Source organism: Rhopalosiphum maidis, chromosome 1 (assembly GCF_003676215.2).
Source record: "Rhopalosiphum maidis isolate BTI-1 chromosome 1, ASM367621v3, whole genome shotgun sequence".
NCBI classification, from domain to species: Eukaryota; Metazoa; Arthropoda; class Insecta; order Hemiptera; family Aphididae; genus Rhopalosiphum; species Rhopalosiphum maidis.
Window position 1 is genome coordinate 30,886,400 of NC_040877.1, and position 27,886 is coordinate 30,914,285.

General features: G+C 26.4%; 3 protein-coding genes across 6 annotated transcripts; 1 reads left to right on the forward strand and 2 right to left on the reverse strand.

Moving 5' to 3' along the window:
* Positions 1-909: 909 nt before the first annotated feature.
* LOC113550708 (intraflagellar transport protein 56) lies at positions 910-18,509 on the reverse strand. 2 transcript variants are annotated; one of them, XM_026952717.1, is made up of 10 exons: positions 17,899-18,509; positions 8,722-8,847; positions 7,383-7,574; positions 7,110-7,318; positions 3,705-3,897; positions 3,364-3,630; positions 3,092-3,289; positions 2,875-2,983; positions 1,412-1,652; positions 910-1,176 (listed from the first exon to the last, which is right to left on the reverse strand). In XM_026952717.1, exons 3-10 carry the CDS (start codon positions 7,485-7,487, stop codon positions 1,065-1,067), a joined length of 1,434 nt encoding a protein of 477 aa, XP_026808518.1. In that variant the 5' UTR covers positions 7,488-7,574; positions 8,722-8,847; positions 17,899-18,509; the 3' UTR covers positions 910-1,064. The 2 variants fall into 2 exon arrangements, with proteins under 2 accessions (XP_026808518.1, XP_026808517.1); XM_026952716.1 differs by lacking the exon at positions 17,899-18,509 and adding an exon at positions 8,998-9,158.
* On the reverse strand, positions 6,375-6,816 carry LOC113550709. The gene is made up of 2 exons (XM_026952718.1): positions 6,669-6,816; positions 6,375-6,598 (listed from the first exon to the last, which is right to left on the reverse strand). The coding sequence occupies exons 1-2, from the start codon at positions 6,814-6,816 to the stop codon at positions 6,375-6,377; spliced, it is 372 nt and encodes a 123-aa protein (XP_026808519.1).
* On the forward strand, positions 10,854-27,824 carry LOC113550707 (lysine-specific demethylase 6A). 3 transcript variants are annotated; one of them, XM_026952712.1, is made up of 22 exons: positions 10,854-11,331; positions 14,189-14,255; positions 15,944-16,085; positions 16,635-16,746; positions 21,269-21,444; positions 21,509-21,637; positions 21,724-21,949; positions 22,257-22,357; positions 22,420-22,633; positions 22,708-22,960; positions 23,028-23,147; positions 23,222-23,555; positions 23,649-23,766; positions 24,886-25,115; positions 25,196-25,401; positions 26,085-26,192; positions 26,255-26,461; positions 26,541-26,677; positions 26,762-26,880; positions 26,942-27,152; positions 27,223-27,349; positions 27,506-27,824. In XM_026952712.1, the coding sequence occupies exons 1-22, from the start codon at positions 11,267-11,269 to the stop codon at positions 27,725-27,727; spliced, it is 3,624 nt and encodes a 1,207-aa protein (XP_026808513.1). In that variant the 5' UTR covers positions 10,854-11,266; the 3' UTR covers positions 27,728-27,824. The 3 variants fall into 3 exon arrangements, with proteins under 3 accessions (XP_026808513.1, XP_026808515.1, XP_026808516.1); XM_026952714.1 differs by lacking the exons at positions 10,854-11,331; positions 14,189-14,255; positions 15,944-16,085; positions 16,635-16,746 and adding an exon at positions 18,542-18,919 and having other exon boundaries at positions 27,506-27,821; XM_026952715.1 differs by lacking the exons at positions 10,854-11,331; positions 14,189-14,255; positions 15,944-16,085; positions 16,635-16,746 and adding an exon at positions 19,088-19,553 and having other exon boundaries at positions 27,506-27,821.
* The last annotated feature ends 62 nt before the right edge of the window (positions 27,825-27,886 follow it).

Here is a 27,886-nt window from a genome sequence, read left to right on the forward strand (position 1 = left end):
ATTAATAATTATCTTTATTTTTTTTAGAATTTTAACTGGCAATATAATTGTATTAGTAAAATTAATTTTGCTGTTTATATTGTTTATGATAAAAAATTTATTATTAAAAATTAATAATTTGATAATAAATAAAAATGTGTATGAGTGATGTGTATGATGATTCCCACACTAAGTGTAAACTAATAATAATTATGTATTATATATTATTTTTGTTTGCAATTCTTTCAATTTTTTCTTGTACATAATTTATTTAGATAGGTATCTTTTTTCATTATTATTCTACTTTTTTATTTTTTTTCCTTGATTTTTTTAAACTAATATGTATTTATCACTGCATTTTTTTTTTCATAAGCAGGGACGCAATTTACGTACGTTTCAAAAATAAGTATTACAATTTACGTAGTACTTACACTAATACCTACGACCTACCTATATGATGACTGTGAGCTTTTTTCGGAGACGCAATTTTCTTAGTACACTTACTGACCTACTTGTCCTAGTTCACCGTGAATAATGGTTTTTACTATAAGTGTTAGATACCTTGGGTACCTACAGTTTCCGCGGAAGTAATGCGATAGCTGATCCCGATACGTCGTCGGTTATAAACTGAAAAAAAGGTAAGTACCTACAGTTTTAGTTAGTAGTTACTATAGTTAGTGACAATTTCAGAGGAATTTGCCTCTGATATTTTTTTTGAACAGGAGGGTGGGTGCCGGGTGATGGCCGTTGGGTCCCCTAGTTGAAAATGTGATTTGATATACTAAATAGGTAGTCAATAATGATCTGAAATAATATAATTAGTAAAATTAGTTGTATTATATTATAATGCATTTATGTACCATACCTATTAATAATTTATATTGACATATAAATATAGTATAGATAACATGGACGTGTATGGTACTCGTATATTATTAATCATAATTTGCTAGTTGCTATACATATTTTAATATTTAAAACTTACAAGTTTTAGACATAATATATAATAAGAATATGCCACAATAAGGTTATAAGGTGTAATAATTTTTAGGCACCCACTTATTTAGGTTATATCATGGATAAATCTAAACAACTACTTTGTTATTTTTCGCCCATTTCTTCATCATTTTTATCATTTGTTCAACTTGAGAATTTGCTGAATTTCTTAATAAATGTATAACATCAGCTATCTGATCTCTATATTAAAATAAAAATGTTATTATTAACTTGTTGACTGTTGTAGTTATTTTGAAATGTTTATATAGATTATAGGTATATTATAACGATTTTAGTATTTTACTAATGGTGCAATTCTGGGATCCAGGTTCCAGAATAGGAGAATTATATAGTTAACCTAATTTCACCACTGGTATTAACGTACATTTAGTAGGTTTATAAAAAATACAAAATAAATATAGCAATTTAAACGTACTGTGGTTGATTGCCAAGAACAATTTGTTGAAATATGCCGGCACAAGCACCTCGTTTTCCTTCCCAATATTCAGGTAATAAATCTAACCTTTCGAGCATATCAAATGCTTTTGCTGATTGCCAAAACTGATTAGTTTTATAACAATCATTTGCGATTGACTGCAATATTATCAATGAATCTTGTGAATTTTCTATTTTCAAATATAAATCCCATGCTGATTGCGACTTTTTATTCATAATGACTATAATTAAAAAAAATGCTAATATGCCATTATAATTTTACAAACGAACTATAATATTTAAAACTAAATAACTATAATACCTAATAGTGTCCTATGATACCTAAGTATAATATTCAATAGTATATATACATAATATAAACATCGAAATAAAGACATTAGACGTTTCCAAATAAAAAAAAAAATTAACCACTTTGAATAGATATCAGGCACATGTTTGAAGGGGGTGATGGTGGCAATCGTCCTCCCTCCAAAAAAAAAGCCCGTATTATTGTCAATTTTAGTATGTATCTTATAACTTATAAGTAGGGATGAGAAATTATAGAAAGAAAAATTGTCAAAATATTATGCACAAAAAAACGAAAATATGCCAAAAAAAATTGAAAATATACATAACATTTTTAATTATAAATAAAAATAATATAGTATAATACAATTTATAAACAACGTCAAAATGTCAGCATCTAATCGACAACTTCTTGTTTCAACATCTGTATATCTAAAAAAACTTATATATTTTTGTAAATTATATTTTTATTTAAGTATAATATTTAATTTAAGTATAATAATCTTGATAATATTATAACTAAAACTGCATTTTTATGCACAAAAATACGTTTAATATGCTATTCTTAAAAATGTACCCAAATATGCAAAAATATGCAAAAAAACAACAAAAATGAACTCGCTAGCTTATGAAACGGATTTATAGATCACATATAGCTATAAATAGAAAGCATAGACAAAAATATGCAAGTCTTATTTCTCAGTTCTCATCCCTAATTATTAATATTTATTATTAATTATGTATAATGAGCAATCCTTTTTATATAAGAGTACACCGGCACAAATGTATTATGAAGTATTTGGACTATTCCTAAAAACATTAATCGCCTCTCCTAAGATGAAGTTTCAGTTACGTACCTACTAGATATTATGGGGTAAAAACCACTTTAATCATTCCCTACGGACTCAACTAAGTTACCCATCTGGCATCCACTACAGACGATTTAAATTTAAAACATCCCTCGAATTGTAATTTATATGCAAAATCAGCTCAAGATGGGTTACTGAATACAAAATATTTTTCAGTCCGGGTTTATAAACTGAGCAATTACAAAATAATCTGATATGCGTATAGGTACTAAATATCCATGTGTCGCATAATATATTATATTATACTGTAATAGCTTATAGGTAATAAAATATTTTATTGAAAACTTACAACAATGTGTTAAATGGTTTATGTAAATAAAACTTTCTCGTATTTTGTTGCTTTTTACTTGTAAATACATCTCTTCTGCTTCTTTGTACTCACCTAGCGATAATTTCACCTATACATAATAAATATTATTATAATAATATATAAATGTTTTACAATTTTACATTTTGTTATTGCTTATTCAGATATTTAGTTCATAGATAATAGCTAAAACAAATACCTGAGCAAAATTAAAATTAAAACTATCGTCATTTGAAAAATAGCTTTTTATTGAACTTAGATATAAGCTAACTTCATCATAACGCCCTTCTAAAAATAAAGAGGAAGCCATGCATTGCCGACCTGGTATTGTGTCACATTCACTGGAACTACTTCCTACCATATTGAATAAACTCTGTCCGTTATTGATTTGCTTGGTCTAAAAATATGAATAAAAAATTTACCTTAGGTATTTTTTTTAATAATTTATTAATGATAATTTTATTTTTTTACATCTCCTTTTTCTTGACCAACAACTACATTAACAATAGCTTTTAAGATATATTCTTGGGGAATAGCTGGCTCCAAATCTTTAATTAACTCATAGGCTTCTTCATTTTCTCCTTGTCTCAAATAATATATTACCAAATTAAGACGGGCTTCTGGAAGGATATCAACAAGAGTTGGCAACACTTGTAAAGCACCTTCTCCTTCGCGAAAAACAACCATGTTATGTTTAATCAAATCTTCACAAAACTTAAATGTTGATGATCTTCTCGCCTTTTATTATTTTTGTAAAAAATAACTTAATTAGAAACAAGAAAAAATGATTTCATCAATATAGTTTAACTCACAATAAGATTTTTCAATTCTGATTCAGCAGCCTTACCATCATATAATTTGTACAAATTGCAAGCTTTTAAATTAGTTAATATCATAGAATCTGGATATTTTTTCATATAAACATCTAGAATTTCTTGAGAGACATCATAAAAGTCTAATTTATAATAACAAAGAGCCATATAAACATTCAGTGCCAAAAAATGTCTGTAAATATAATAAATTACTTGAACTAACTTCTATAGTTATATAAGTTATATGTATAACAGGTATAACTTAATTAGATATTCAATTAATAACCTATAACTATTAACTATTACCCAACTGCTAACTATACACCACATAATAATATCAGAACCTATACATCTCTATACTTCTAGAATTCTACCGTGGTTAAATATTAGATAGTATAGCACTATATAAATTTGCCATCAAGTATTTGGATGTACTACAACCAAATGATAAATAGTAACTTTGACAGCGTGAAAATTTTATATTTTGGAGACTAAATTTGCATTTGAAAATCGGGAGAAGGTGACAACCTAAAATACATTATTTTATTTTAGTATAACCTTTCAATGTAAGCCTTTTTGATTTTTATTCTTTGTTTTTTAATAAGGAAATAAAGAATTATTATTTAGTTGTAAAGGCCATTTTTTTCGGTTTGAATTGAAATTTACTTGAATTGATTTGGTTTCATTTACCTAGTTTGATTTTGTATTGCTTAATCCACACAGAAATCAAATCAAAATTATGTATTCTTTAAACTGCAATAAGAATGTAAAATCGATGTTTTATTAGCGTAACACTAAGTTATTAAAATTGTATTTGTAGTATCTATAGTACCTACTAGTTACTACAGTCATATTTTTATATATTAGAAATCTGAATGGAAGTATTTGAAAAAAAAATATTTATCATTTTAACGAATTGTATTTATATTTGTTAGACAAAAAATAATAATTTATTTTATTTTATTTATTTATTTATTTATAAACAGTATACTTGTGTGCTATACTTTTATGGCCCAATCTCCGGATACACTCCCTCTCCCCCCTACGAAATAATTTCGAGTAACGAGAAAAAAGTTGTTTTATTATGTTGCGGCTTAATTTGTATTGCTATATTTCGTAACCCATGATTTTTCAAATCTAATTCAAAAGTTTAGTGAACAAAATCTAGAAAAAAACCATTGTCTTAAATTCTAAATCATGTACATTTTTTTATTATTTATATTTACTATGTTGAAAAATATATTACCACTTTGACTTTGTGTACAATGTACATGATGTATATCAGTAAACATTTGTTTAAATTAAAAACTGTATCTACACTTTTTTACTTATATTTATAATTTTAATTTCATCGTTTTATTTATATTAATCATTATTAAATAATTACTTATAAACTTATAGTATAATTTATTTATAATTTTATAAAATAAATTGAATATAAAAAATCCATATAGCAAAAAGACTGCACTTATAATTTAGAATTTAGATAATAAGAAATTTTGGGCTCTGAGTATATGACTATAAACATATATTCTTAATCTTAACACTGTGTCGCTGACCACTGTGTATAGTGTATTATTATTATCTATTAGACTCATATCTAGGATATGGGCTATTATAATTATTAATATTAATATTTAAGTCTTCAAAATAATATACGAGAATGACTCCGCTCGATGATCATAAATCATGATTGTTCAATAATAATACCCTACTCATCTGCCCTGGTAAAAGTAAATATATTGTAGTGTAATATCGTATTATTTTAAAACCGTCTCAATGACTTAGTCGCTATGGCCGTCTAACCTTATTGGATTATGAACTTATAACTTAAAAATATAAGTAGTAAATAACGAATAACGAACTAGCGAAAATATGCGAAAATAGATTTAATAATTTCATAAAAAAAATCGTTATACTTGTAACGATTAGATAGTACATATGTTTAAAAAAATCAGCCCCCATGACCAAATCATTTAACCATCAGTGGAGGTAAATAAGTTGGCATTAAATTACCTACTGTGTCTTACACAAAAATATTTGTCTTCAAGTTGCGACTTGAGGATAAGATAATAGATAATATATAAGAGGTGGTAAAAAGGATTTAGATTATAATTATGAGACTTAGAGACCATCGTGTTATTGTCATATATACTTGATTTTAATTTGTAATAAGCAGCATAAACTTTTTAGTAATAAATTGAGTGAAATTTATTGATAAATAGAAATTATTTATGGTTATGACTTGTGAAAATGTATTATGTTGCGCGTACAATATATTAGTATTATTAGATGTATGTATATGTTACGGTGAAAGACGAAAATTAGTAAATGTTGTCATTCCCTGGCCAATGACGTCATTAACCAAAATGATTCAATTAAGTAGGTAAACGTTGTAAAAACACATATTTTAAATTCAAATGTACATCTTTCACCGGTCATTGACGTCATTTACCAAAACTTGTGGTAAATGAAGATAAATCTCAAATAATACACTGATTGATTTAATATCGATACTATTAAATAAAGATTTATTGTTGGCGGGTGATTCATTTTTGAATTCATTTTTTATTTCAATGAAGTTAATAAAAGGTTAGGTTAATTGGTTAACTGAAATGAATAAAATAGGTGCATATTATTACAAATTATTTATTTGTACAGTTTTGGTTACTATGACATTTTGAACTGCACAACATTTTTGCTGCATTGTAACTTGTAAGCACATTTTTTAGTGACACAACCAGTTTTGCAATTGCATCGATTGAAGCCTTTTGATGATGTTATTTCCCTATCTTTAATTTTTTTCATAGTTTCATTTAGTTCTAGAAATTTTTCTTTACATGGGGAAATTTGAGCTCTTGTATGTTTATGTTTCAACATACCATATTCTGTACCCGGTTCAAACATCCAGGTACTTATTTTATTTTAAATAAAATAAATATTAACAAATTAAAATTGGCTTACATAATTTATACATGTCATCTTCACACAAAATTATAACAGCAAGTAAATTACGCGGAGAACCTCGAGCCCTATCAATAGCTGGTATTGGGACACGAACAGTTGTACCGACTTTGAGCTTTAAAAATTTTTCGTTAGTCAATCTCAACATTTTTTAAGTCAAAACTATTTTTTTTAAATTCGATACAATTCTTTTCATAAATGTATTAAACATCATTCTCCAATTAAACTGGGGACTGACGTCAATAACCGGGGAATGTCTACATTTACAACATTTACCAATTTTTAGGTAAATGACGTCATTTACCGAGGAATGAGTAATGACGACATTTACCACGTTAACATCATTAACCGTAACATTTATATATTATTATATTATAATACTACAACTAATGAACCAACTACTATGTATTAACTATAGAATTTAATTTAATTTATAATTACCGATTATTGATCATTAACTTTTTATATATATCAATAGCTTCTTGGTAATGTGATCTAAGATAATGTATAGCTGCTAATGATAATTGATCTTCAACCACATCCGCTAAAAGTTCATGATACTCCATAAGCTTTTTTTCGTCACCTTGTTTATGTGACAGATGAAATTGCAATCGAATTTTTACGTCGGAGATGTTGGACTTATCTAATACCTTAAAGTGACGAGCAATAATAATTATTTTAATAATTCGTATGATTTGTACTAAAATATATTACTTCCTCAGCCTCTGGGTACATGCCTAAATAAAAATAGCAACAAGCCAAATTGACAAACAAATGTTTTATTCCTGAATTTTTGATATGACTTTTGTAAATTAACATTGCGTTATTATAATCACCTAAATGAAAATAACAATATGCTAGCCATAGTTCTAATTCCACATCTTGTTTGGATTTTTCTATATCAAACTAAAAAAAGTAAATAAATTAGTTAAAAATAAATTAAACATTACAAAATTCTTGAAAGTTTAATAAAAGATGACATTTTAGTCTTAAAAACATTATTAGATTTTGAAATAATGAGTGATAAAAGATAATATATTATATACACATAAATGTATGTAGCTAGTGCATACTGTGGTAAGTTCATATATACATTAGGTATAATGCATATTATAATAACAGCTAATGGTAATGCCCAATACCATTGGTTATAGTCTATAATATATTAGTCTATTCTATGTTCAATGCTAAATAATAATACTGTATGTCTGCATACTTCATGTCTGCATACTTCATGTCTGCATATATGTCTATTAGCAAGGCTGACAAGTTAACTGATTATTTTAACTCGTTAAGTTAATACAGTAAAATGTAAATAAAGTTTAATTAAAAGCTACTTTTTTATATTTATTTAACTCGTTAAAAGTTAATTTGAAAAAAAAGTAACTTAACTTAGTTAAAAATAAGTTACTTTTTTTTTTATGTAAAATTAATTGAATGGTCACAGGAAGCAATACAAACAGTGTTATGAAAAAATAATAATTGTTGATGACATGACGAATTTATTGCTTAATATAGTTAATAATATGTTAAAGTCATTCTGGGTTTTCTCGTTAAGTTAGAAGTTACTTAACTTTAACTTTTTAACCTGTTAATGTCCAATCTTTCCTATTAGTTAACAGTTATTACTTTTATTAATTATTCATTTTATTTTATATTGTTGTACTTTCAGGTTCTAGAATAAAAACATTTTTAATTAATAATTACATACTACGTTTAAATGGTGTCGTTAAAATGGTTCTAAATCCTTGGATAATTGTATTTTTACTAGTTAATAAAATAATTCAACTATTAGGAAGATAGTGAAATCAGCGAATATATCTATTATCTATACTATATATATAATATATAGTATAGGTATTTAAAATTGTTTTAATGCCATCATGTGAACGTTATAAATATTTTATGTGTGATAATTTTTTTTTACTGTAATAAATATTAAAAATAATTTAATATTAAATTTAATAATAATAATATTTGTAATATTAAATTAATAAAGCATTTATAAATTATAATAATTCAAGTGATTAATTTATTAAAAATCAATACTAACTTTTAAAATGGTTAAAGCACCAATGTAGTCTCTTTTCTCGATGAAATCCTTAGCGGTTATTTTATGATTTAATGGTTTAGTTTTCTCTAATTGCTGTTCTACCGCTGGTTTTACTCGTGATAGGATCTGTATAAAAAATATATCATAAACTGTCAACTAATATAAAATAATGTAAATCTATTAAATATCAACAATTTAAAATCTTGTACGTATTATTATACTAATAAATGATAGCCGAGTATAATAAGAGAAAAATATGTTTTTTTGTGGTCTTACCATATTTGAGGTGGGTGTTGGTAATAGCTAGTATTTACAAACTATTCCTATAATTAATAATTAGTAAATATTTTGTGTGAAAAATGGGTATATTTACATTCTAAAACTTGGTAATGCAATCATTAAAGTACATTATCTATATGTTCTTATAAAATATTAACTATTTTTTAGTTATTGTAACTTGTCTACGTTTACTACTGTTATGGTTTCCACGTCAATACTCATATCCATAGCAACTTAGGTAGGATCTGGTTCTGGTAGGTAAATACTATAGCTCAGTGGCGCAACCAAGGGGGGTGTTTTGGGTGTCTAGACACCCCCTTGCACCGTAACTTTTGTCTATAGTATACTAACAAATTAGAAATGTATTGGGGAACTATTGCATACGCTACTGGCGGATACCCCGTTTGAAAAAATTCTGGTTACGCTACTGCTATACCTATATACTTGCTGTAACTTGGAATTCATTCCCGTTTTAAAAATATTTTTTGGGAGGCCAAGTTTGTTAAATATATACTTTATTATTATATAGTTAATAATTTAATATCAACAGTCCATAAAATATTAAATATATATTCTACTTTATTAAAATTGTTTTTATGATTTAGTAGACACGTGTATCTATTCTAATTTCTTGGAAATTCAAGAAGAATTAATTTAATCTTGAAAAAGCAGTTAAACAAAAAGTCTGAAATACCTTTATTTAAAAAATAAATATTTATTTCATATAGGCACACCGTACACTGTATGTGTACTTGTGTATTTCGTAGGTACATAGGGTACATAATATATAACATGTTAACATGTTATGTCCAACGTCCAGGCGTCCGGTGCAATCTCAGTTCATTCATATAGTTATATGTATTAGATTTAACTATATAGTTACTATAGTGTATATCTACATTTATGTAAATATTAACATTTATTATATATTACTATAGCAATAGTTGGATTGTTTAGAATATTTTTGTAGTAAAGATAATGCGCCTTTGGCGATCTATCCCCGAGTCACAACTCCTGTCTTTTATTTAGTCTGAATCACTAAAAATTCACAAATGATTGCATAGGTAGGTACTTAAATATACGCCATACGCGTTACCTATTTTTAATCATATAAATATTGATAATATGGAATTATAAATGTAAAATAAACAAATTAATTCAATAGTGCAAACAAAAACGTATACCTAGTTATTAACAAAACCTAATACCTTTATAAGTATACATTACTGTCAATACTATATATTAATATGCATCTATTAACAATAATAATACTGGCAAATGGCAATACTGCTATATCGGTGCGGTAGTGTCTGGTATATTGGCTTAAACTTATTATTTTAAACATTAAACTCCATTGTTTTGATTAATAATTGTATAAATGTAGAACACCAAATACCTACTAAATTGTACAATAAAATTAAATAAAAATTCTAAAATATATTGATCAATTCCAATAAAAGAAATTATTATTATAATTGTATTAGCCTTTATGAAGCATATTATTTTTAACATCAACAGAATGCCAGAATTATCATATTTGATAATTAATTTAATATATTATAAATAATAGGTGCATTAACCTTTAAGCCGGAAAAAAGTTGAACGACCCCAAGTATGTGTCATCGGTTGACCGCCGATTGGGCGGTGGCAAGTACGACAAAAGATCTACTGTCGACCTTGGTAACCGTACAATATTTATTTGGACCAGCCACGTTATTGTGGTAACCTCAAATACCTACATACGAAAGCGGGTTAGGTTAGGTTAGCGTCCTGTTATCAACTTCCGTCTTGCCAGTTGCCACCGGATAATATCCGACGGATTTTCAGTGTGACTGATTATACTATATATTATTATTTAAAATATATTATATTATATTATTAGATATAATATAATGTATTGTATTAATATGTAGTAGTAGTCGATCATTGAATCATGTTCTACTTTTTTTTATTTTCGAATCCGTCGTGTGTGCCGAGGTACTTCGTTCTGTAACTTAACGATACCCTAGGTATCTATATTTTTTAATGGGTCCGTGACCCATTAAATGTATATTGTTTTCTAATTCAACATGTATTACCATTATCATTTATTAATATAGTTTTGTGCAATTTTTCTTTCTATTGTGTTAATTATTATTCGTCTGTTTTTTAAAATTAAATTTATTTATAATTCATAATATAATTTGTACTTATATTAATTAACTGTTATTGTAATTATACTTGTTCGGTCAATTGCATAGATATATTTATTTTATCGTTTACTATTATGGAAGAATACGGGGAAATTAATTTAACTAATCAAGAGTTGCAAATGTTGTCAGATTTGGACAGGTAAAATGTCAGATTTTACACATTAACTTAACTCTATGTACAATAACCCATAAATATTATTCATTATTGAGTTATTCATTAAGATTATTTAATTTAATAATTTTAAAATAGTATTGATTGTCAAATACCTATTTACAAACATGACACATTTGTAATTTATATATTTTAAACACTTGAGCTAGTAATGGAGATTAAATAATTTTTAAAAATTAATATAATATGATCAATAAAGAATTAGCCATGTGAAATTTGTTTATTTTATACTTATTTTCATTTAAAGTTTATGAAAAAAATATCATATTTAGTATTACTTAATTTTATATTTCTTAGACATAGACTAATAAATTTACCATATTTTTATACTTCTTACACATTGTTTTAAATTTAGTGTAATAAAATATATAATTGTAAATTGAAACTCTTGAGAGTAATTTTACACCTGTTGTTGTTGTAAATAAAATGTACTAAAGAACGACAATGATATACTTATATAATTACATAATTTGATTTTTTTGAATGATTCAGTTTTTTAAATTTTCAAATATATTATAATATTTAGGTATTTCTTTAAAGTTTAAATTATTACACATATGCCTCATATACATTATTAGATTGATATAATATAAAATGTTTAACATATAACTAAATTATAAATAGGTTGATAAAAAAGATGAATGTATAAAAACAGACGCAAAAAACGTAGATGGAGATTATTCTAGTTGGTACTCTCAGAAAAATGTATTTTTATTAAAATGTTATTTTATTGTACCTAAATATCTATTTTTCTATAATTATAAAATTCTTAGAAATTAATTCTCTTGAGTAGTAATAGGTAAATTGTTTTAACAGAGTTCTAAAAAATTATTATTAAAATGTACAGTGAGCATGAAAGGGTTACATTTTGTATTTTCCGTATTATGTTTGTTTTAACTATTACCATTGATTATTATAAATACTAGTATTTATAGTCAATGCTATTACCTATAATTATACTTTGTAGCCCGCATTGATCGCAGTTGTGTGCTAAAATTGACTAAGCTGTACTAGATTATTAGATCACTAAATTACTGCACTAGAACAACATGTGATTTAACATGTAGGTTTTGATCATAAGATTGGCGATTAATTAAGGTTTTAACTGGGATTTGCTTTATTAAGATAAACAAAATGCATTTGTATACCTATTTATTTAAAATATATGATTTTTTTATGATAATTAATTTTTAACTGATTGGTAATTTAAAAACAATGAATCTTATATTATTTTTAAAAACATGCAATGTGGGTTTATTTATTCATGAAATATGTGAATTATTTTATTTAAAAGTAATGATTAATCACTTCATTTAAAAATAAATTTTGAGAAAATAAGTACTATTATAGGTTATCTTGACTACCTTAAGCACACATCTGGGTTATCTCGACTACCAAAATATTTCTAAGACTATGTTAGGTGTATAACTAGGTTATCACCATTACCATAATATTTAAATAAAATAGTATATAGATATTTGTATTATATTGTTGACATTTAATTAAAATTAAGCTATTACAGAGGTCAGGTAAAATCAGGTTAAAATAATTTATAATTAATATATTTTCAACTTTGCAACACTTTGTGTTCTTGAAGAAGTTAGATAGCTTACTTTTCTGATGATGGTGATGGTAAATTAAAATAATTTATATTCTTAAAAAAATATTTGTTAGATAGGTGCTATTTAATGGTATAGTTGATGACTACTATAGATAAAAGGTACCTAATAAATGACAGTCAACTGACTGACAAATAAATACTGACATAAATGGTTAATGACCTAATGGCAAGATACATGTATAGTAAATTGTAAAATTAAATTTATGATACAAAACACAAAATGTAAAATTATAAATAGATTGACAATTCTATTATATTCTTACCAGATTCCCTATACGATGTAGTTAATATAATCAGAATGATTATATGAGGTAGTTTTGAAAATATTTGGGTAGTCGAGATAACTAGGAAGTACTAGAAAATATTACTCAGCAGGATAACTTAACTCCTTAAAACTTTTTTTATATTCTAATTTAAAAATTACCTAATAGTTTTAAGTAGAATTTTCTCAAGAATTTCCTTATGGTTAAACAGATTTTTTTCAATTCCTTTTTGAAAGTACCAACTTATATAATTATCTAATAAAATATATAATATGTAAATGTTGAATATATTATTTTAAGATAGCTATTGACTATACCGACATTAAATTTATATATTTTTTTTTATTTATTTATTATTATGGTATCCACTTATTACTTAATTAATTTCCTAACCTAATATTTGTTCAATAAAGAAATATAGTTATGACATATTTTATTAATAATTGTCCCTTCAAATAGAAGTGTACTGATATTAAATCTATTTTATAATATGCAAAGATAAGATTTTATTAACTGTTTGCTAGTTGTTTCAATATACAATGTGATTCTTTTGAAGGTAAATTCTAATTTTCTCAAAAAGCTTTTAAGGTTTTTACATATAATATTGTTTTGAGGTGACTTCAAATTAAATAAAAAAAAAACTTTATGTTGGAGAAGTGAGAATTAACTATTCTAAAATGTACTCGTATTTTGATTTTAATGATAGTAACAATTTATAATATTTACTATTATTATTTTTATTCTATAGTAAATAAATTAACTTTTATTTTGTATAAAATAGTGACATTGTACATTTATATATTATTATTCTTATATTTTAATCATTAATCATTAAATTAAAAAAAAATATTAAACACACACACACACACACACACACATATATATATATATATATATATATATATTTATGTTTGTTGTATAATATATGTTTTTATTCTAGTCGAATGTATGGATTTTTGAAGTTAAATGATCCAAAAGAAGAAAAGAAAAAAACATTAGTTTTAAAAGTATGTATATTTCTTTCATTAATGATAAATTTATACTATAATGAATATTATCTTACAAATAAAATAATTAAAACAATCATCATTGGTATGATATATTTTTTTTTAATATTTCATCTTCCAATATCAATCAGAAATTACTCTAACATTAATCATACTTTTTAAAAATAATTATTTATAATTTATCTCAAAATTTATCTGGTTATTTTTAGTTTAACTTTAATACATATTGCTTCATATACATTAAATTGTATTATCACTGACCAAAGCAAAACAGTTAATTTAATTTAACTTAGCCAAGTATCTGGTACTTGAAGCATTTTCTAAGTCTGTTGAGTAAAGTTTACAACTTACACCTAGAGATATAGCAATGCGTCTACAGTTAACATTGATACAGTTGCATTAAAAATGTTTTTAAATAATGACACATTGCTAGAAAAAATATTTAGTATAACATTTTTTTATTTATATAAATTATCACGATTGCACAATTTATACACAGGATTTGTTATCATACATTTTTGTCACAGAGTGTATATGTTTATCTGAAAAAAATAAAATAAAAATGTCAGATAGATGAAATGTGTTTACATAATAAGTCTTGTTCTACTATAGAACATTTAATAAAGTGTTTAAAAGTAAAATTTTAATTGTTCAAAATTTGTTGATACTAATCTGATAATTAAAAATAAAAATAATATTTCTATAAAATCTCTCAATAGCTGGTACTTAGCATGTGGATTAAAAAAGTATATATACACATCACATTTACTATTTACATAATAACTAATTTGTATTATTTAAAAGTTTAAACTCTAAAATAAAACACTAACCAGATTATATACTTCTTTCTTTTAAAGCTTTTATCTGAAATTATTTAAAAGTTGCCTAATGTAGAAGTTACAATTTGAATTTAAATAATGATAGGAAACCATATTATCATCACATAGACACGAGTATAAACATTTCTGCTAGGTAATTAAGAGGGCTCATAAGTTATTATACATATTGTTTTTAATTATTGTGTATGGCTATGTATTAATTATATTTTTACATTTATAATATTCTTAATGTTTTCTATAGAAATATAATTATATACCTATTTATAATGTTTTTAAATTAATTTGATTTTTAACAGACATAAAATCAATTTATACCTAACCTAATTCGGCAGCGGTTTATCGTTTCTTCTTTTATACTAAATCATCTGTTGCAACTATGTATTATGCCACACCCATTGTTTAAAAGCCAACCGCTAAGGTCAATTTTTATTTCGAACCAAGTATATACTGAAATTAAAAATTGCAAACCAATTGGATATATTAAATTCTATTACTTTGAAGGAAATTTCTAGTTTACTTAGCATTTAATCCAACTTCATAAGATTGATATACAAATATATGAATATATAAAATCGGGTAATTTTTTACCAAATGCTATTGGGAGAGGTTTTTGAAAAAATGAATTAACAAATTAAAATTGACAACTGTTAGAATTATATATTTTATTTTAATTACAGACTAGTATTAATTAAAAGTGAGTTATTAATTTGAGTTGTAGCATAAATTTAATTACATTTGATCCCACATACTTAACCTAATCAGTAATTACTATTTACTACTAACTATAAGTATTTTTTATAAAATATAATTATTTGAATTTATTCTAAATTATTTATTGGTCATCTTTAGGCAATTAAGTACCTTGAAAGGATGTTAATGCAAATGCAGAAAGAAAAAACAGAAGATGAATCCTCAAAAGCAATCAGCATTGATTCTAAAACTTATTGTAAACTTGGACACTTCCATTTATTGTTGGAAAACTATTCTAAAGGTATTTTATAATGTTCAAAATGTTCAATTATTATTTAAGAATGGGACTAATTAGTATATATTTTTTATTATATTACTAAATTTTATTTATATTTTTATGAGTAGCTTCCAATCAAAAACATGTAATTCTTTATAATTAAAATTTCTAACTATTTATCCAAGGTAAAAACCTATATTGGTGTTATTCAAATTGATTATATTAGCTATATTTAATATTATAATAAATAATGCTAGATAACATAAAAATATGACATTACTACATGGTATATACTTACATCACTTTAATTCATGTTAATATTACAGGGAATAATATTAATTATAAGTTTTATTGTTGTTATTTAATTATAAAGATTTGTTTTGATTTTAAGTTGAGAAGTTCATATTTGTATGTGTATTATTAACTAAAATCATTTTAGTTAATATTTATAATATTTGTTAGCATTATTGGCTTTTTAAACTTCTATTGTAGTTGTTTTCATTAATACTTTTGTTTTAAATAATAATAATATTACTTTAAAATATAAACATGTATAATTTTATTTTGTTTTAGCAATGTCTGCATACCATAAATATTACAATGATGCAGAAACTAATCATTGGAAAGATGCTAATTTTTTGTATGGTCTTGGTCTTGTATATTTTCACTTTAACTCATATCAATGGTAAGAATTATTGTAATTTACACATGTTGCAATTAAAAGTTATATTTAATCATTTGTTTGTAATAGAGTATCTAAATCATTAATAACAATATGTAAATAATAACTTGTTAGATTTATAGTATTTGGTATTAAATCCTTTTTTTTACTAAATAAGTATTTTGATTTAACATTACTTTTTACTATAAAATTATACTTCTTAAATTTCATCGAATAAATTGTACATATATAATTGGTATATTATATTATTATATATCAAAATAAGAATTATTTATTTATTATGATTTAAATGGGTGAGCCAATAGGTATAGGTTAGGTAATACAGAAATACACAAAATATAAAATATGTTTGAATACCTGTATGATACTTAAAAATATTGATGATTTATATCTGTTATATATTGTAATAATTTATTATTAACTATTTAAATTAAATAAGCAAATCCATTTAAATAAATAACCAAAATGTATAAGTATAACCTTCTTTAGTATAATTATTATTATTTATAAATACTATTAAATAATAAAATACATCAATATATGAATGCCATTGATTTTATAAACATTTATATTTTTGCATTAGTAATCTCAGGATTTTAAGTAAAAAAAAAATGAAATTAGCGTATTTATTTACATTTATTTTTTAATTAACAAAAATGATTTATATATCATTTCCATAGCAATACAAACTACACATACAAATATAAACTTGAAAAAAATCAATCCATTAAAAATATAAAATAAAATAAGTTGGTGAAAATGAAATAAAAATGTAATTTCTTCAAAAAGCCAAAGGTAGATCGAGAAAATAAGCGTTTTTAGCTTGATAAAGTTTACTCCATAACTACGTACATTATATTGATGATTTTGTATTATTTTAATTTATAAAATGATGGTGAAATAAAGTAAACCGGTCGGGTGAAATGTCTGCGGCATAAAACCATCCATTTAGCTGCAGCTGATTGTAAGACTCTAACGTCTATGACATAACGATAATAATAATTAATAATCAATAAAGAATACGTAGAGTGAAGTAATAAAAATAATAATTATAGTCTTGACGAAGACGTGTGTACGGTCGCTGTTCTATGTCCCTCAGAGACAGAACACAGCCGTCGCACCACGGTGGACTGTGGCCGGCGGCTGCATACTCACCAGTTTTTCCGCTGCTGGTCAGCGCCCAGCGGTAGCTTGGTAACTGCCTGACACTGAACCGAGTGCAATTGTATACTACTCGCGCGTGCGCGATAATAACAATACGGCTCGGCGACGAACCGGACAGACGTGAGTTTGGCAACCACTGAAGTGTCTCACGCGCCGAGGTTAGCGTCCCACAGGTCAACGTTTAGAGCGTTTGCATGTACGCGCAGCGGTGTATATCGTGTACGGTGTACGTGTTAGTAGTCGCCTTCGAACGTACACCCGTAGGCCGTAGTAGGGATGCGCTGCCGCCGCCGCCTCTTTGGCATCCTTCTTCTCCTATAACCTCTTCGTCATTATGGTTTCCGCCCCACCCTCCGACCCGCTACCGACGTTTCCTCACAACCGTGGCCGCCCGCAATTCGCTTCGGCGGCGGGGCAGCCCTTCTCCCACTCGTCGTTTTTTAATCCGTCTCTCTCGCGCGCCCGTCTCCTCCCGCCGCGCATCCCTTCTCGCTCGCGCCGTGTTCCCTCCCACCGCCGCCGCTGCTGCTATTCGGGGGGGAGACGCCCGACGCACGCACATCCATCCGAAAGACCCTCTTTTTTTTTTCACAACGACCGTCAACGACAATGTTCTCTACACCGCACGACCTGCAACTGTACATTTAACAATAATATTATATATTATTTCGTTTTTTTTTAAAAATCTCATCCTTTTCCTTCTCCGTTTTCTTTTCACTGTGCGGCCGTGCGGGTCGACTATAGTTTTAGTTATTTCTTTCTTGTTAGTTTTAGTCATCGCCGTTTGTCCGTTTCAAATGCCTCCGGTCGTTGTTTACTTATACCGATTGATAATTTCGCACGTAGCGTTCAGTGTTCATTAGTTCGTAAGCCACCGCTGTCGTTCCAGTGTTCGGCGACTCGATGTTTCGTAGTGTTCGTACGCTGTAACTCATACACACATCCACACGCGCGTACTCAAACACACGCGCGCTGCTTGCGCACACGCACGTACCGTCTCCTGTTATCTCAGGTAAACTTTGACACATGTATGTATATATATAAATATATATACGTGTGTATTATTGTATAGTATTATTATAATTACTATAGGTATGGTATTATAAATTTTTCCTGTCTTGTCTTGTTTCCGACAACGACGAAGACGCTCCGCGCGCTCAATTCATCGGCGCGGTTGCACCGATGACCGATCTACAATCATACCGCCACTAAGTGGTTTTTTTATTTTTTTTTTCACGCAGTATTTTCCCTGAGATAATAAACATTACGCTATCATCGCCGCCACACCGCGCACAGTATCGGCCATGTCGCTCGCGGTTCGTAAACAAAACACCAACGCGCTGAACCATCGTGTCTCACGTAGGCACTAGGCGCATTGGCCTTTTGCCGTCCCGCTGCCACCGTCGCCGGCGGTCGTCGTGTAATATGTAGTTATAGTCGGTTTTCGTTCGGATTTTTTCGTTACTGTATTATTATTTTTTTTTTCAAACGTGGCTTCGCTTCGTCGTCGATTTTGTTTTTTAGCGTTGCACGTTTTTAAGACTGTTCTCAACTAGTATTATACCTACTACAATTCATATCTACACAACGGACTGTTTTCGTCCACTGTTGATTTCTTTTGTTCGAGCGTGTCTTCGTCGTCTGTCGTTAGTATAGTATAACTTTTTAACTTCTTATCGTGTCTAGTATATGAAATAATAATATTGGCTATTGAGTATGTCAGAATATTTTGGAGTTTATTGTTAACAATAATAAGTACTTTAGTGTCATACTTTGTATCATACTTTATTGTAGTAGTGACATTTATAATTTTTGCTGTTTCGGTCACAGTGCGGTCAACAGTATTCATCGTCAAAACGTATATTTTATAATTTTTCTCTACTTTTTATGATATTTAATATCTATTTAATGAGTAATTTTTAAAATAACTTTTTAATCATTAACGTATGAAATGTTAAAAAAAAATGTTATCTAACAATTAATTGTTTACCCAAGCCATGTCTTAGTACAATCATTTTTATTTACAATTATTTTTTTAATAATAATTTAAGTATATTTTATCATGTTCAACTGTAATGTTTTATGAGCTAAAAGATATGAATTTCTATTTCGAGGACACCAAGCTTTGAATACCTAATATGCATTATGTGTTGGAAGCCAAGTCGTAACAATTGCATAGTTGGTCCTATACCTATTTACTTAAAAAAATTATCAATATTTTATTCTTTCTAAATAGTTGGTCACAATGCTATTGACTATGTACTTCCAGTTAATAATTATTACAAAACAAATGTTAAATAACAGATATATTTCTCTATTTTAAGTATTTGTGTTATCAACACTTTATTTTAATGTTTGAGGAGGCAACATTTGTATTCATATTTAGGCAGTATGTTTATAAAATTAATAATTTCTTTTATCTATTTAAGCCAATAATACCTATTGAAAATATATTTTATTTACCTATTATAACATAAATATTGGTTTAAAAAGAGTTCTTCATTAATTATATTGTTAATATTATTAATATTCAATATTCTACAACTTTATTTTATTAATAGTTCATAATGCAAAATTTAAAAAATAAATCAATTTAGATATTTATTAATAAATTTATATTATGTAATAATATTTATAATTGTTTGTGGAATTATTATGTAAAAATAAATATCAATTCTTGTACAAATTTATGTAGTCAAATATTTTTAATTTTATGAACAAACGACAGTAAAAAATAAATAGTTTTTAATTGTTTAATTGTTTAATTCTAATTTTGTTTTGTTAGAAAAATGTCATATGCCACTTACCTAGATGAATTCTATACTAATCCTATCTTATTACAATGCCATTATGGTAAAAAAACACGGACATTGTTTTATTTATAATAACCATTTTGTGTAAATTAAAATTACTTACTAAAACATTCAAATTAAATAATTCGTCAAAAATATTTAGGAATATACTTCAATAATTAAATCTTAATGTTTTAGTTAATTTAATCATAACAATATTTTGAATATAAATGAATAATCTATGTAGGTATAATAAGCATAATTGTTATTAATTAAGTCATTTATTGTTAGCTAACTCATATTTGAGACCTTTTTGTAAAATTTAAATTACCTAGATACAAATTGTATAAATTTTCATTTAATAACTGTTAAAATAAAAATAATAAACCAACATTGCATTTAGTCATTGTACATCCTGCCAATTTGGCAGTTTGTCAAAATCATCAAACATCTCTATATATCCTATTGGCTATTATAAAGCTATTTTAAACTCTTATTATTAAAATTTCAATTTTTTAAATAAATCTAGTATACTATATTGTTAAATAAATTTATTAATTGATTTTCAGGTCTATTCAATTTTTTCAAAAACTTCTTTATATTGATCCAAATTACCAACGAGCCAATGAAGTACACCTTAGATTGGGTTTGATGTACAAAGTGTTTAATGAGTGGGAAACAGCGTTAAAACATTTAAAACATGCTTATTCAGATGTTAGTTTAAGCACATTTTCAAAACTTGAAAGTATGATTTTATTATTTTTAAAGCTGTTTTATTTCTTTATTTCTTTAATTCTTTTTATTTTCAGTAAGCTTCCATATAGCACATTTATATGAAGTACAAGGGAAATACAAGTTAGCCAAAGATCATTATGAACAACTCTTAAATGATTCAAAAATTACTGTTCATTTACGTGCCGATATTTGTCGACAGTTAGGTTAGTATAATATTACATATTAAATACTATCAGGTGTTTATAAGTTAATAAATTAGTTTAATATTTTAATAAAAATATCTCCACAGGATGGATGTACCACAGTTGTGAATGTTTAGGGGATAAAAATCACCGTGAAACAGTTGCTATTCAATATTTACAAAAATCTATTGAAGCTGATAACAAATCTGGTCAGTCTCTTTATTTATTAGGACGTTGTTATGCAAGTGTTGGAAAGGTTCATGATGCATTTATAGCGTATCGAAATTCTGTTGAAAAATCTGAAGGAAATGCAGACACATGGTGTTCCATTGGGTAAATTAACATTTTTATTTCATGCTATAATCTTTTATTATTTATTGAATATTATATTTTTTTAATTAAGAACTTCAAGCTTAAATATAAATTTAATTACATTTTAAAACAATAAATAATCATTAAATGAATTAAATAGGTTTTGAGTAATATATGATTTATTTAAAAATAGTTGATATTTCCTAATATATGTTGCTTATTTTTTTCTTGAATAGACTTATTAAAACAACCTATGCATTGCTTAAAAAAAAGTAATCATTTAATTTTTCATTAATAGTTATTTATTTATTTGTTATTTGTATTATAGAGTACTCTATCAACAACAGAACCAGCCTATGGATGCATTGCAAGCATATATATGTGCAGTGCAATTAGATAAAGGCCATAGTGCAGCTTGGACTAATCTTGGTATGTCTCATTTGTATTGGCCAACTAAGCTTAAAAGAATTTTAATAACATTTTTGTTTCAGGTATATTATATGAAAGTTGTAATCAACCAAAAGACGCTCTAGCTTGTTATGTTAACGCAACAAAAGGTAATGCAGTAGTAAGTGAAACATTGATAAAAACGACCTTAAATGTTCCAGCATCTGCAATATCGAACATGAATCCTAATCTTGGTCAGCGTATTAAATTTTTACAAACTCATTTATGCAATGCACCAATGCCTAGTATTACTAGCAAGTAAGTTTTATTTTTATGCTTGTATTGAAATTACATTTGTGTATTTGCTTTAATATTTTTTATGAATGTTTTAGGCGACGACAATTACCTTCAATCGAAGAGGCTTGGAATTTACCAATTTCAGCAGAAATGTCTTCAAGACAACAGCAGCAGCAGCAGCAACAACAACAACAGCAACAACAACAACAACAACAACAACAACAAAAGACTGCACAAACTCCATATCAAAAATCTCAGGATATGATTGCTACACCCCATGGGCAACCTCCTCCTTATAATTCATCTAAACCAGATAACCCGTTAGAAAATAACATCAAACGAATCAAAGTAATTGTTTGTTGTTTAATAAATTATTTCTAATTTCAATTTAAAAATAAAATTATTTTACTTTTAGGTTGAGCCTCAAACTAGCAGTAACAGTAATCCTCAACCTGCATTTTATTTAAATAGTCAGCAAATTCAGACAATGAATGTTCTTCAACAAAATTCTCATAATTTATCACATCAACAACAAGTATATTACAATAATATAATTACATTTTGTTGATTTTACACAATAATTTATCTATTTGATTTAAATCTATCTAGGCTTTGCTGCAACAGTTGCAAAATAACTATCGTATGATGCAACAACATCAGCAGCAATTGCGGCTAAAACAACAACAAAATAGCCCTAGTCAACAAGGACAATATCAAAATCCTACTGTGATAAAACAGTTCTCTGACCAAAGCCGCGGAGACTCAAAATCCAATGATTTAATTGATGGTTCGAGTGAAAATCAAGAGTTGGATAGAGAATTACAAGCTCTCCTATCCCATAAGGAATTAACTACTTCATTAGCTGAAGATTTGCTCAAACAGTTTGGTTCATCAGATGAATTAAATATTAAAAACGAAACTAATACCACTGCATCACCTCAAGGTACAATTATAAATTAAAATAATTATATTTTGTTTATATATACTATAATAAAATAGATTGAATCTAAAATCAAACTTTATTTGAATATTTAAGAAGTTAAAACCATACAACAGCCTGCAACTGAAAAGGTAGTTAGGTATCAAGATTCAAGTTCATTGGACACTGATTATTCTTTGGACTTAACTGCTGAGGAGGTTTTGGAAACTGCCCAGTAAGTAATTACTTAATCAAAACAAATTTAATTGAAAGTGCAGCATAAAATAGTTTTCCTTTTATTATTTCAACTATAAATAATTAATAGAATGAGTTTTTAAAGTATGATAGCATAATATTAAAGGAACTTCATGAATTCAATTTATATAACATAGCGTAAATTAATAATGTTCATAACTCACTTATTAACTTAATAATCGTAAAAATCCAACATACAAACACAGATAATGTTCTTACCATCAAGTTTCATAGTAAGTCGATTCATTCTTATTTTTAAACTGACGGAGCTAATCATTATCTGCTGAGCATACATTTGCTATGTTACGTACTTACAAGATGGAAACAACATATGTGGGTGTTGTAGCCTCTTAAAGTTTTAATTTTACCATAAATATATATAGTATTAAATATCTGAGATAAATTTAAAGAGTAACCTTACTTAACTTATTCTAAGGAGAAAATATATCCTTTTCAATTTAACCAACAGGTGATTCATGCTCTTTGTGTTAACTTACACCTGCACTTCATTGTTTTTAAACACCTGACTATGTATTACTTTTTATCTTATTTAATATATAAATTTGGTATTAGTTTTTTTTTTAATCTTATTAAAGTAGTATTCAAAGACTAATTGTTAGACTTTGGTTTTCTGTTGTTAAACAGTTTGATCAAATATTTGTTTTTCAGTTATTAATACTACACACCAAAAGTTTAATAAGCTTAATAAAGCTATTTACTCTTCAATGATTATTATTTGATCTATATACTAATGTTTATATAAAACTAGTTTTAAGTTTCAATCAATATTATTTAAATTGGGGTTTGCTAATTAATTTATGAAAAAATTGTTTGATTTGGGTTTCATAGAGAACACACTTTTTTTAGTTTTACTTTTTATTTATGTTATGCTAGAAAATTAAATAGTGACGATATACTCTGCCTGTTATAAACTGATATTAAGTCCTATCAAAGTCTGTTTTAATGTATCTAATTTTTATAGATAAATTAATATAATGTAATCAGAAGACTTAAAATTAAAATTAAATATATTATTTTCAATACAAATTATACCTTAACTTGAGTATGTATATTTGTTAATTTGTGCTTAAATACTTAGGAAAGAAACAGGACCAGGTATGTGGAATAGAAATGTATTGAGTCCAAATGGGCCACCACCCACACCTCCAGAACCTCCTCCTCAACAATTAACACGTGAACAATTACTGCCATCTACTCCATCAGTTATGCTTGAAAATAAAAAAGACGCATTTAGTCCAAGATTACAAGAATTTTGTTTAAAAAATCCTATTGCTGTTGTACGATGCTTAGCTGGTGCCCTTAAATTAGGTAAATAAAATATTGACATTGTTCTATTAATTTAAATATTGTAGTATTATTATTTAAATGCATTTATTTATTATTTTTAGATTTGGGATTGTTTTCAACTCGGACATTAGTAGAAACTAATCCAGATCACTCTGTTGAAGTTCGAACACAAGTAATGCAGAGCAGTGATGATAACTGGGATGTGAAACAAAATCGAAGAGGATGGGCTTGTATTAGCCACCGATCACATACAACCATTGCTAAATATGCTCAATACCAAGCTTCCAGTTTTCATGAATCAATAAGAGTTAGTATTTTTTTAATGATTTTAATGTAATTAAGACATATATTTTTTATTATATACTTGGTAATCAATTTTAAAATTACACACTTATTATCTCAAAAGGAATTTATATTTGTGGAAATAATTTTTTTACATAACTTAAAGCCAATTACACACCAATTTTTTTTTTCATTTTTACTTTTTTGAACAACAGTATTTATTCTAAACTTTAAAATAAAACATTTTCTAAGTATTATAATGTTTATAAATTAAAATATAGTAATATAGATATTATTTTTTGATGTAGCTACAAATTAAATGAAAACATAATCTAAAAATCTTAATAGATGAAATGACTTAAATAAGAATTCTTTAATAAAAGAATTTCTATGTCAATTAATGAATTTTTTAATTATGTGTAATAATTGTTATTATACTAAGACTTAAAATTGAATGAACCCCCATAAACATTCAAATAGATTGATTCATTTAAAATTATTTATTAAGTTAAGATAATTTTGTATCACTGCAAGATAGTCTTTTAGTGTATTAATAAATTGTTAGGCTTTATGTGTACTTAAAAAGTACAATTTAGTAAAGAACAGTAATGAACTGTAGATGGCAATAATGAAAAAAAAAATGTTATGTTATCTGTTAATTATTATTTGCATACAATTTTAACTAATTTATACTTGACTTAAATTTAGGATGAAAAAGATGGTATACCAAGCGCTCATACAGTTCCTAATTCAAATTTATCTGACTCTGATTCTAAAGATTCGATTACAATGGAGAAAAAACGGAAAAAGAATATTGTATGTTGTTTATTATTTCAAAACTTATAATATCTGTTTAATAATAATTTTTAATTTTAAAGAATTTACCTGGTGTGAAACCTCCTGCTGGTAGTAAAATGCTTAAGTTTGGAACCAATGTGGATTTGTCTGATGAGAAAAAATGGCGTCCACAGCTTCAAGAACTTACTAAGCTACCAGCATTTGCACGAGTTGTCTCTGCCGCTAATATGCTTTCACATGTTGGACATTCAATATTAGGCATGAATACTGTTCAGTTGTACATGAAAGTAAGAATTATTTAAAGTTATATCAAAAATTACTGAGACATTTGAAGTGTATTTTATTTATTTTTTCATTTTTAAAAAGGTTCCTGGTAGCCGAACACCTGGGCATCAGGAAAATAACAATTTTTGCTCGATTAATATTAACATTGGTCCTGGTGATTGTGAATGGTTTGCTGCGCCTGATGCTTACTGGGGTGTCATTAATAATCTTTGTGAAAAGTAAGTTTAACAAATAATGTGTTACTTAATAAAATCAACATTTTTATTAAATTAATAAATATTAATTATTATTTTTTATTAAAGGTATGGCTTAAATTACTTACATGGATCTTGGTGGCCATTGGTTGAAGATTTACTTGCAGCAAATGTCCCTTTGTATAGATTTTTACAAAGACCTGGTGACATGGTTTGGGTAAATTCAGGTAATATTTATTAAAAGAATTATTGCGTTTAATTACATTTCTAAAATATTCATGTTATTAGGTTGTGTTCATTGGGTCCAGGCTGTTGGTTGGTGTAATAACATTGCATGGAATGTTGGTCCTTTAACAGCCAGACAATATCATCTTGCTATAGAACGTTACGAGTGGAATAAACTGCAAAGTTATAAAAGCATTGTACCAATGATTCATTTAAGTTGGAATTTGGCAAGGAATATAAAAGTATCAGACCCGAGATTATATGATCTTGTTAAGTAAGTTATTATATCATAATTTAACTTATAACATGTTATTAAAAGAAAAAAAATGTTTTTGTTTAAATAGAATGTGCTTAATGTGTTCTTTACGTCAATGTGGTATAACCTTGGAATTTATAAAAGTTAAAAAAATTCAAACTCGTTTTCATGGAAGAGGCAAAAATGAAGCTTCACATTATTGTCATGACTGTGATGTAAGTTACTTTTATTTTCCATATTTATCATGTTAATGTTAATTATATTTAATATATACATTTAATGATAGATGAAACTGTCTTATAATAATTATTAAAAATAAATTGAAAATGCTATTCTGTAAAGACATACAATTAATACTTTTATTTGTTTAGGTGGAAGTATTCAATATTCTTTTAATCCGTGAACAAGAGAAAAAACATTGTGTTTATTGTGTTATTTGTGCAAAAAAACAATCTCCAAATTTGGAAGGATTTGTCTGTTTAGAAGAGTATAAAATGTCTGAACTAATAGAAATCTACAACAGTTTTGTATTACATTGTCATACTACACCTGTACTGCCACCTAGTAATAATACTATAGCGCAATTAACGTAAGTTACTGCGATAAAAAAATGTTTTATTTTATTATTATTATTATGTGATATATACATATATGTATGTATCTTTGTATATATATATGTATATATTTATTGTATATGTGTATGTATATTTATGTATTCAAGTAGTTAAAATATTTGAATATTAAGTATTTTA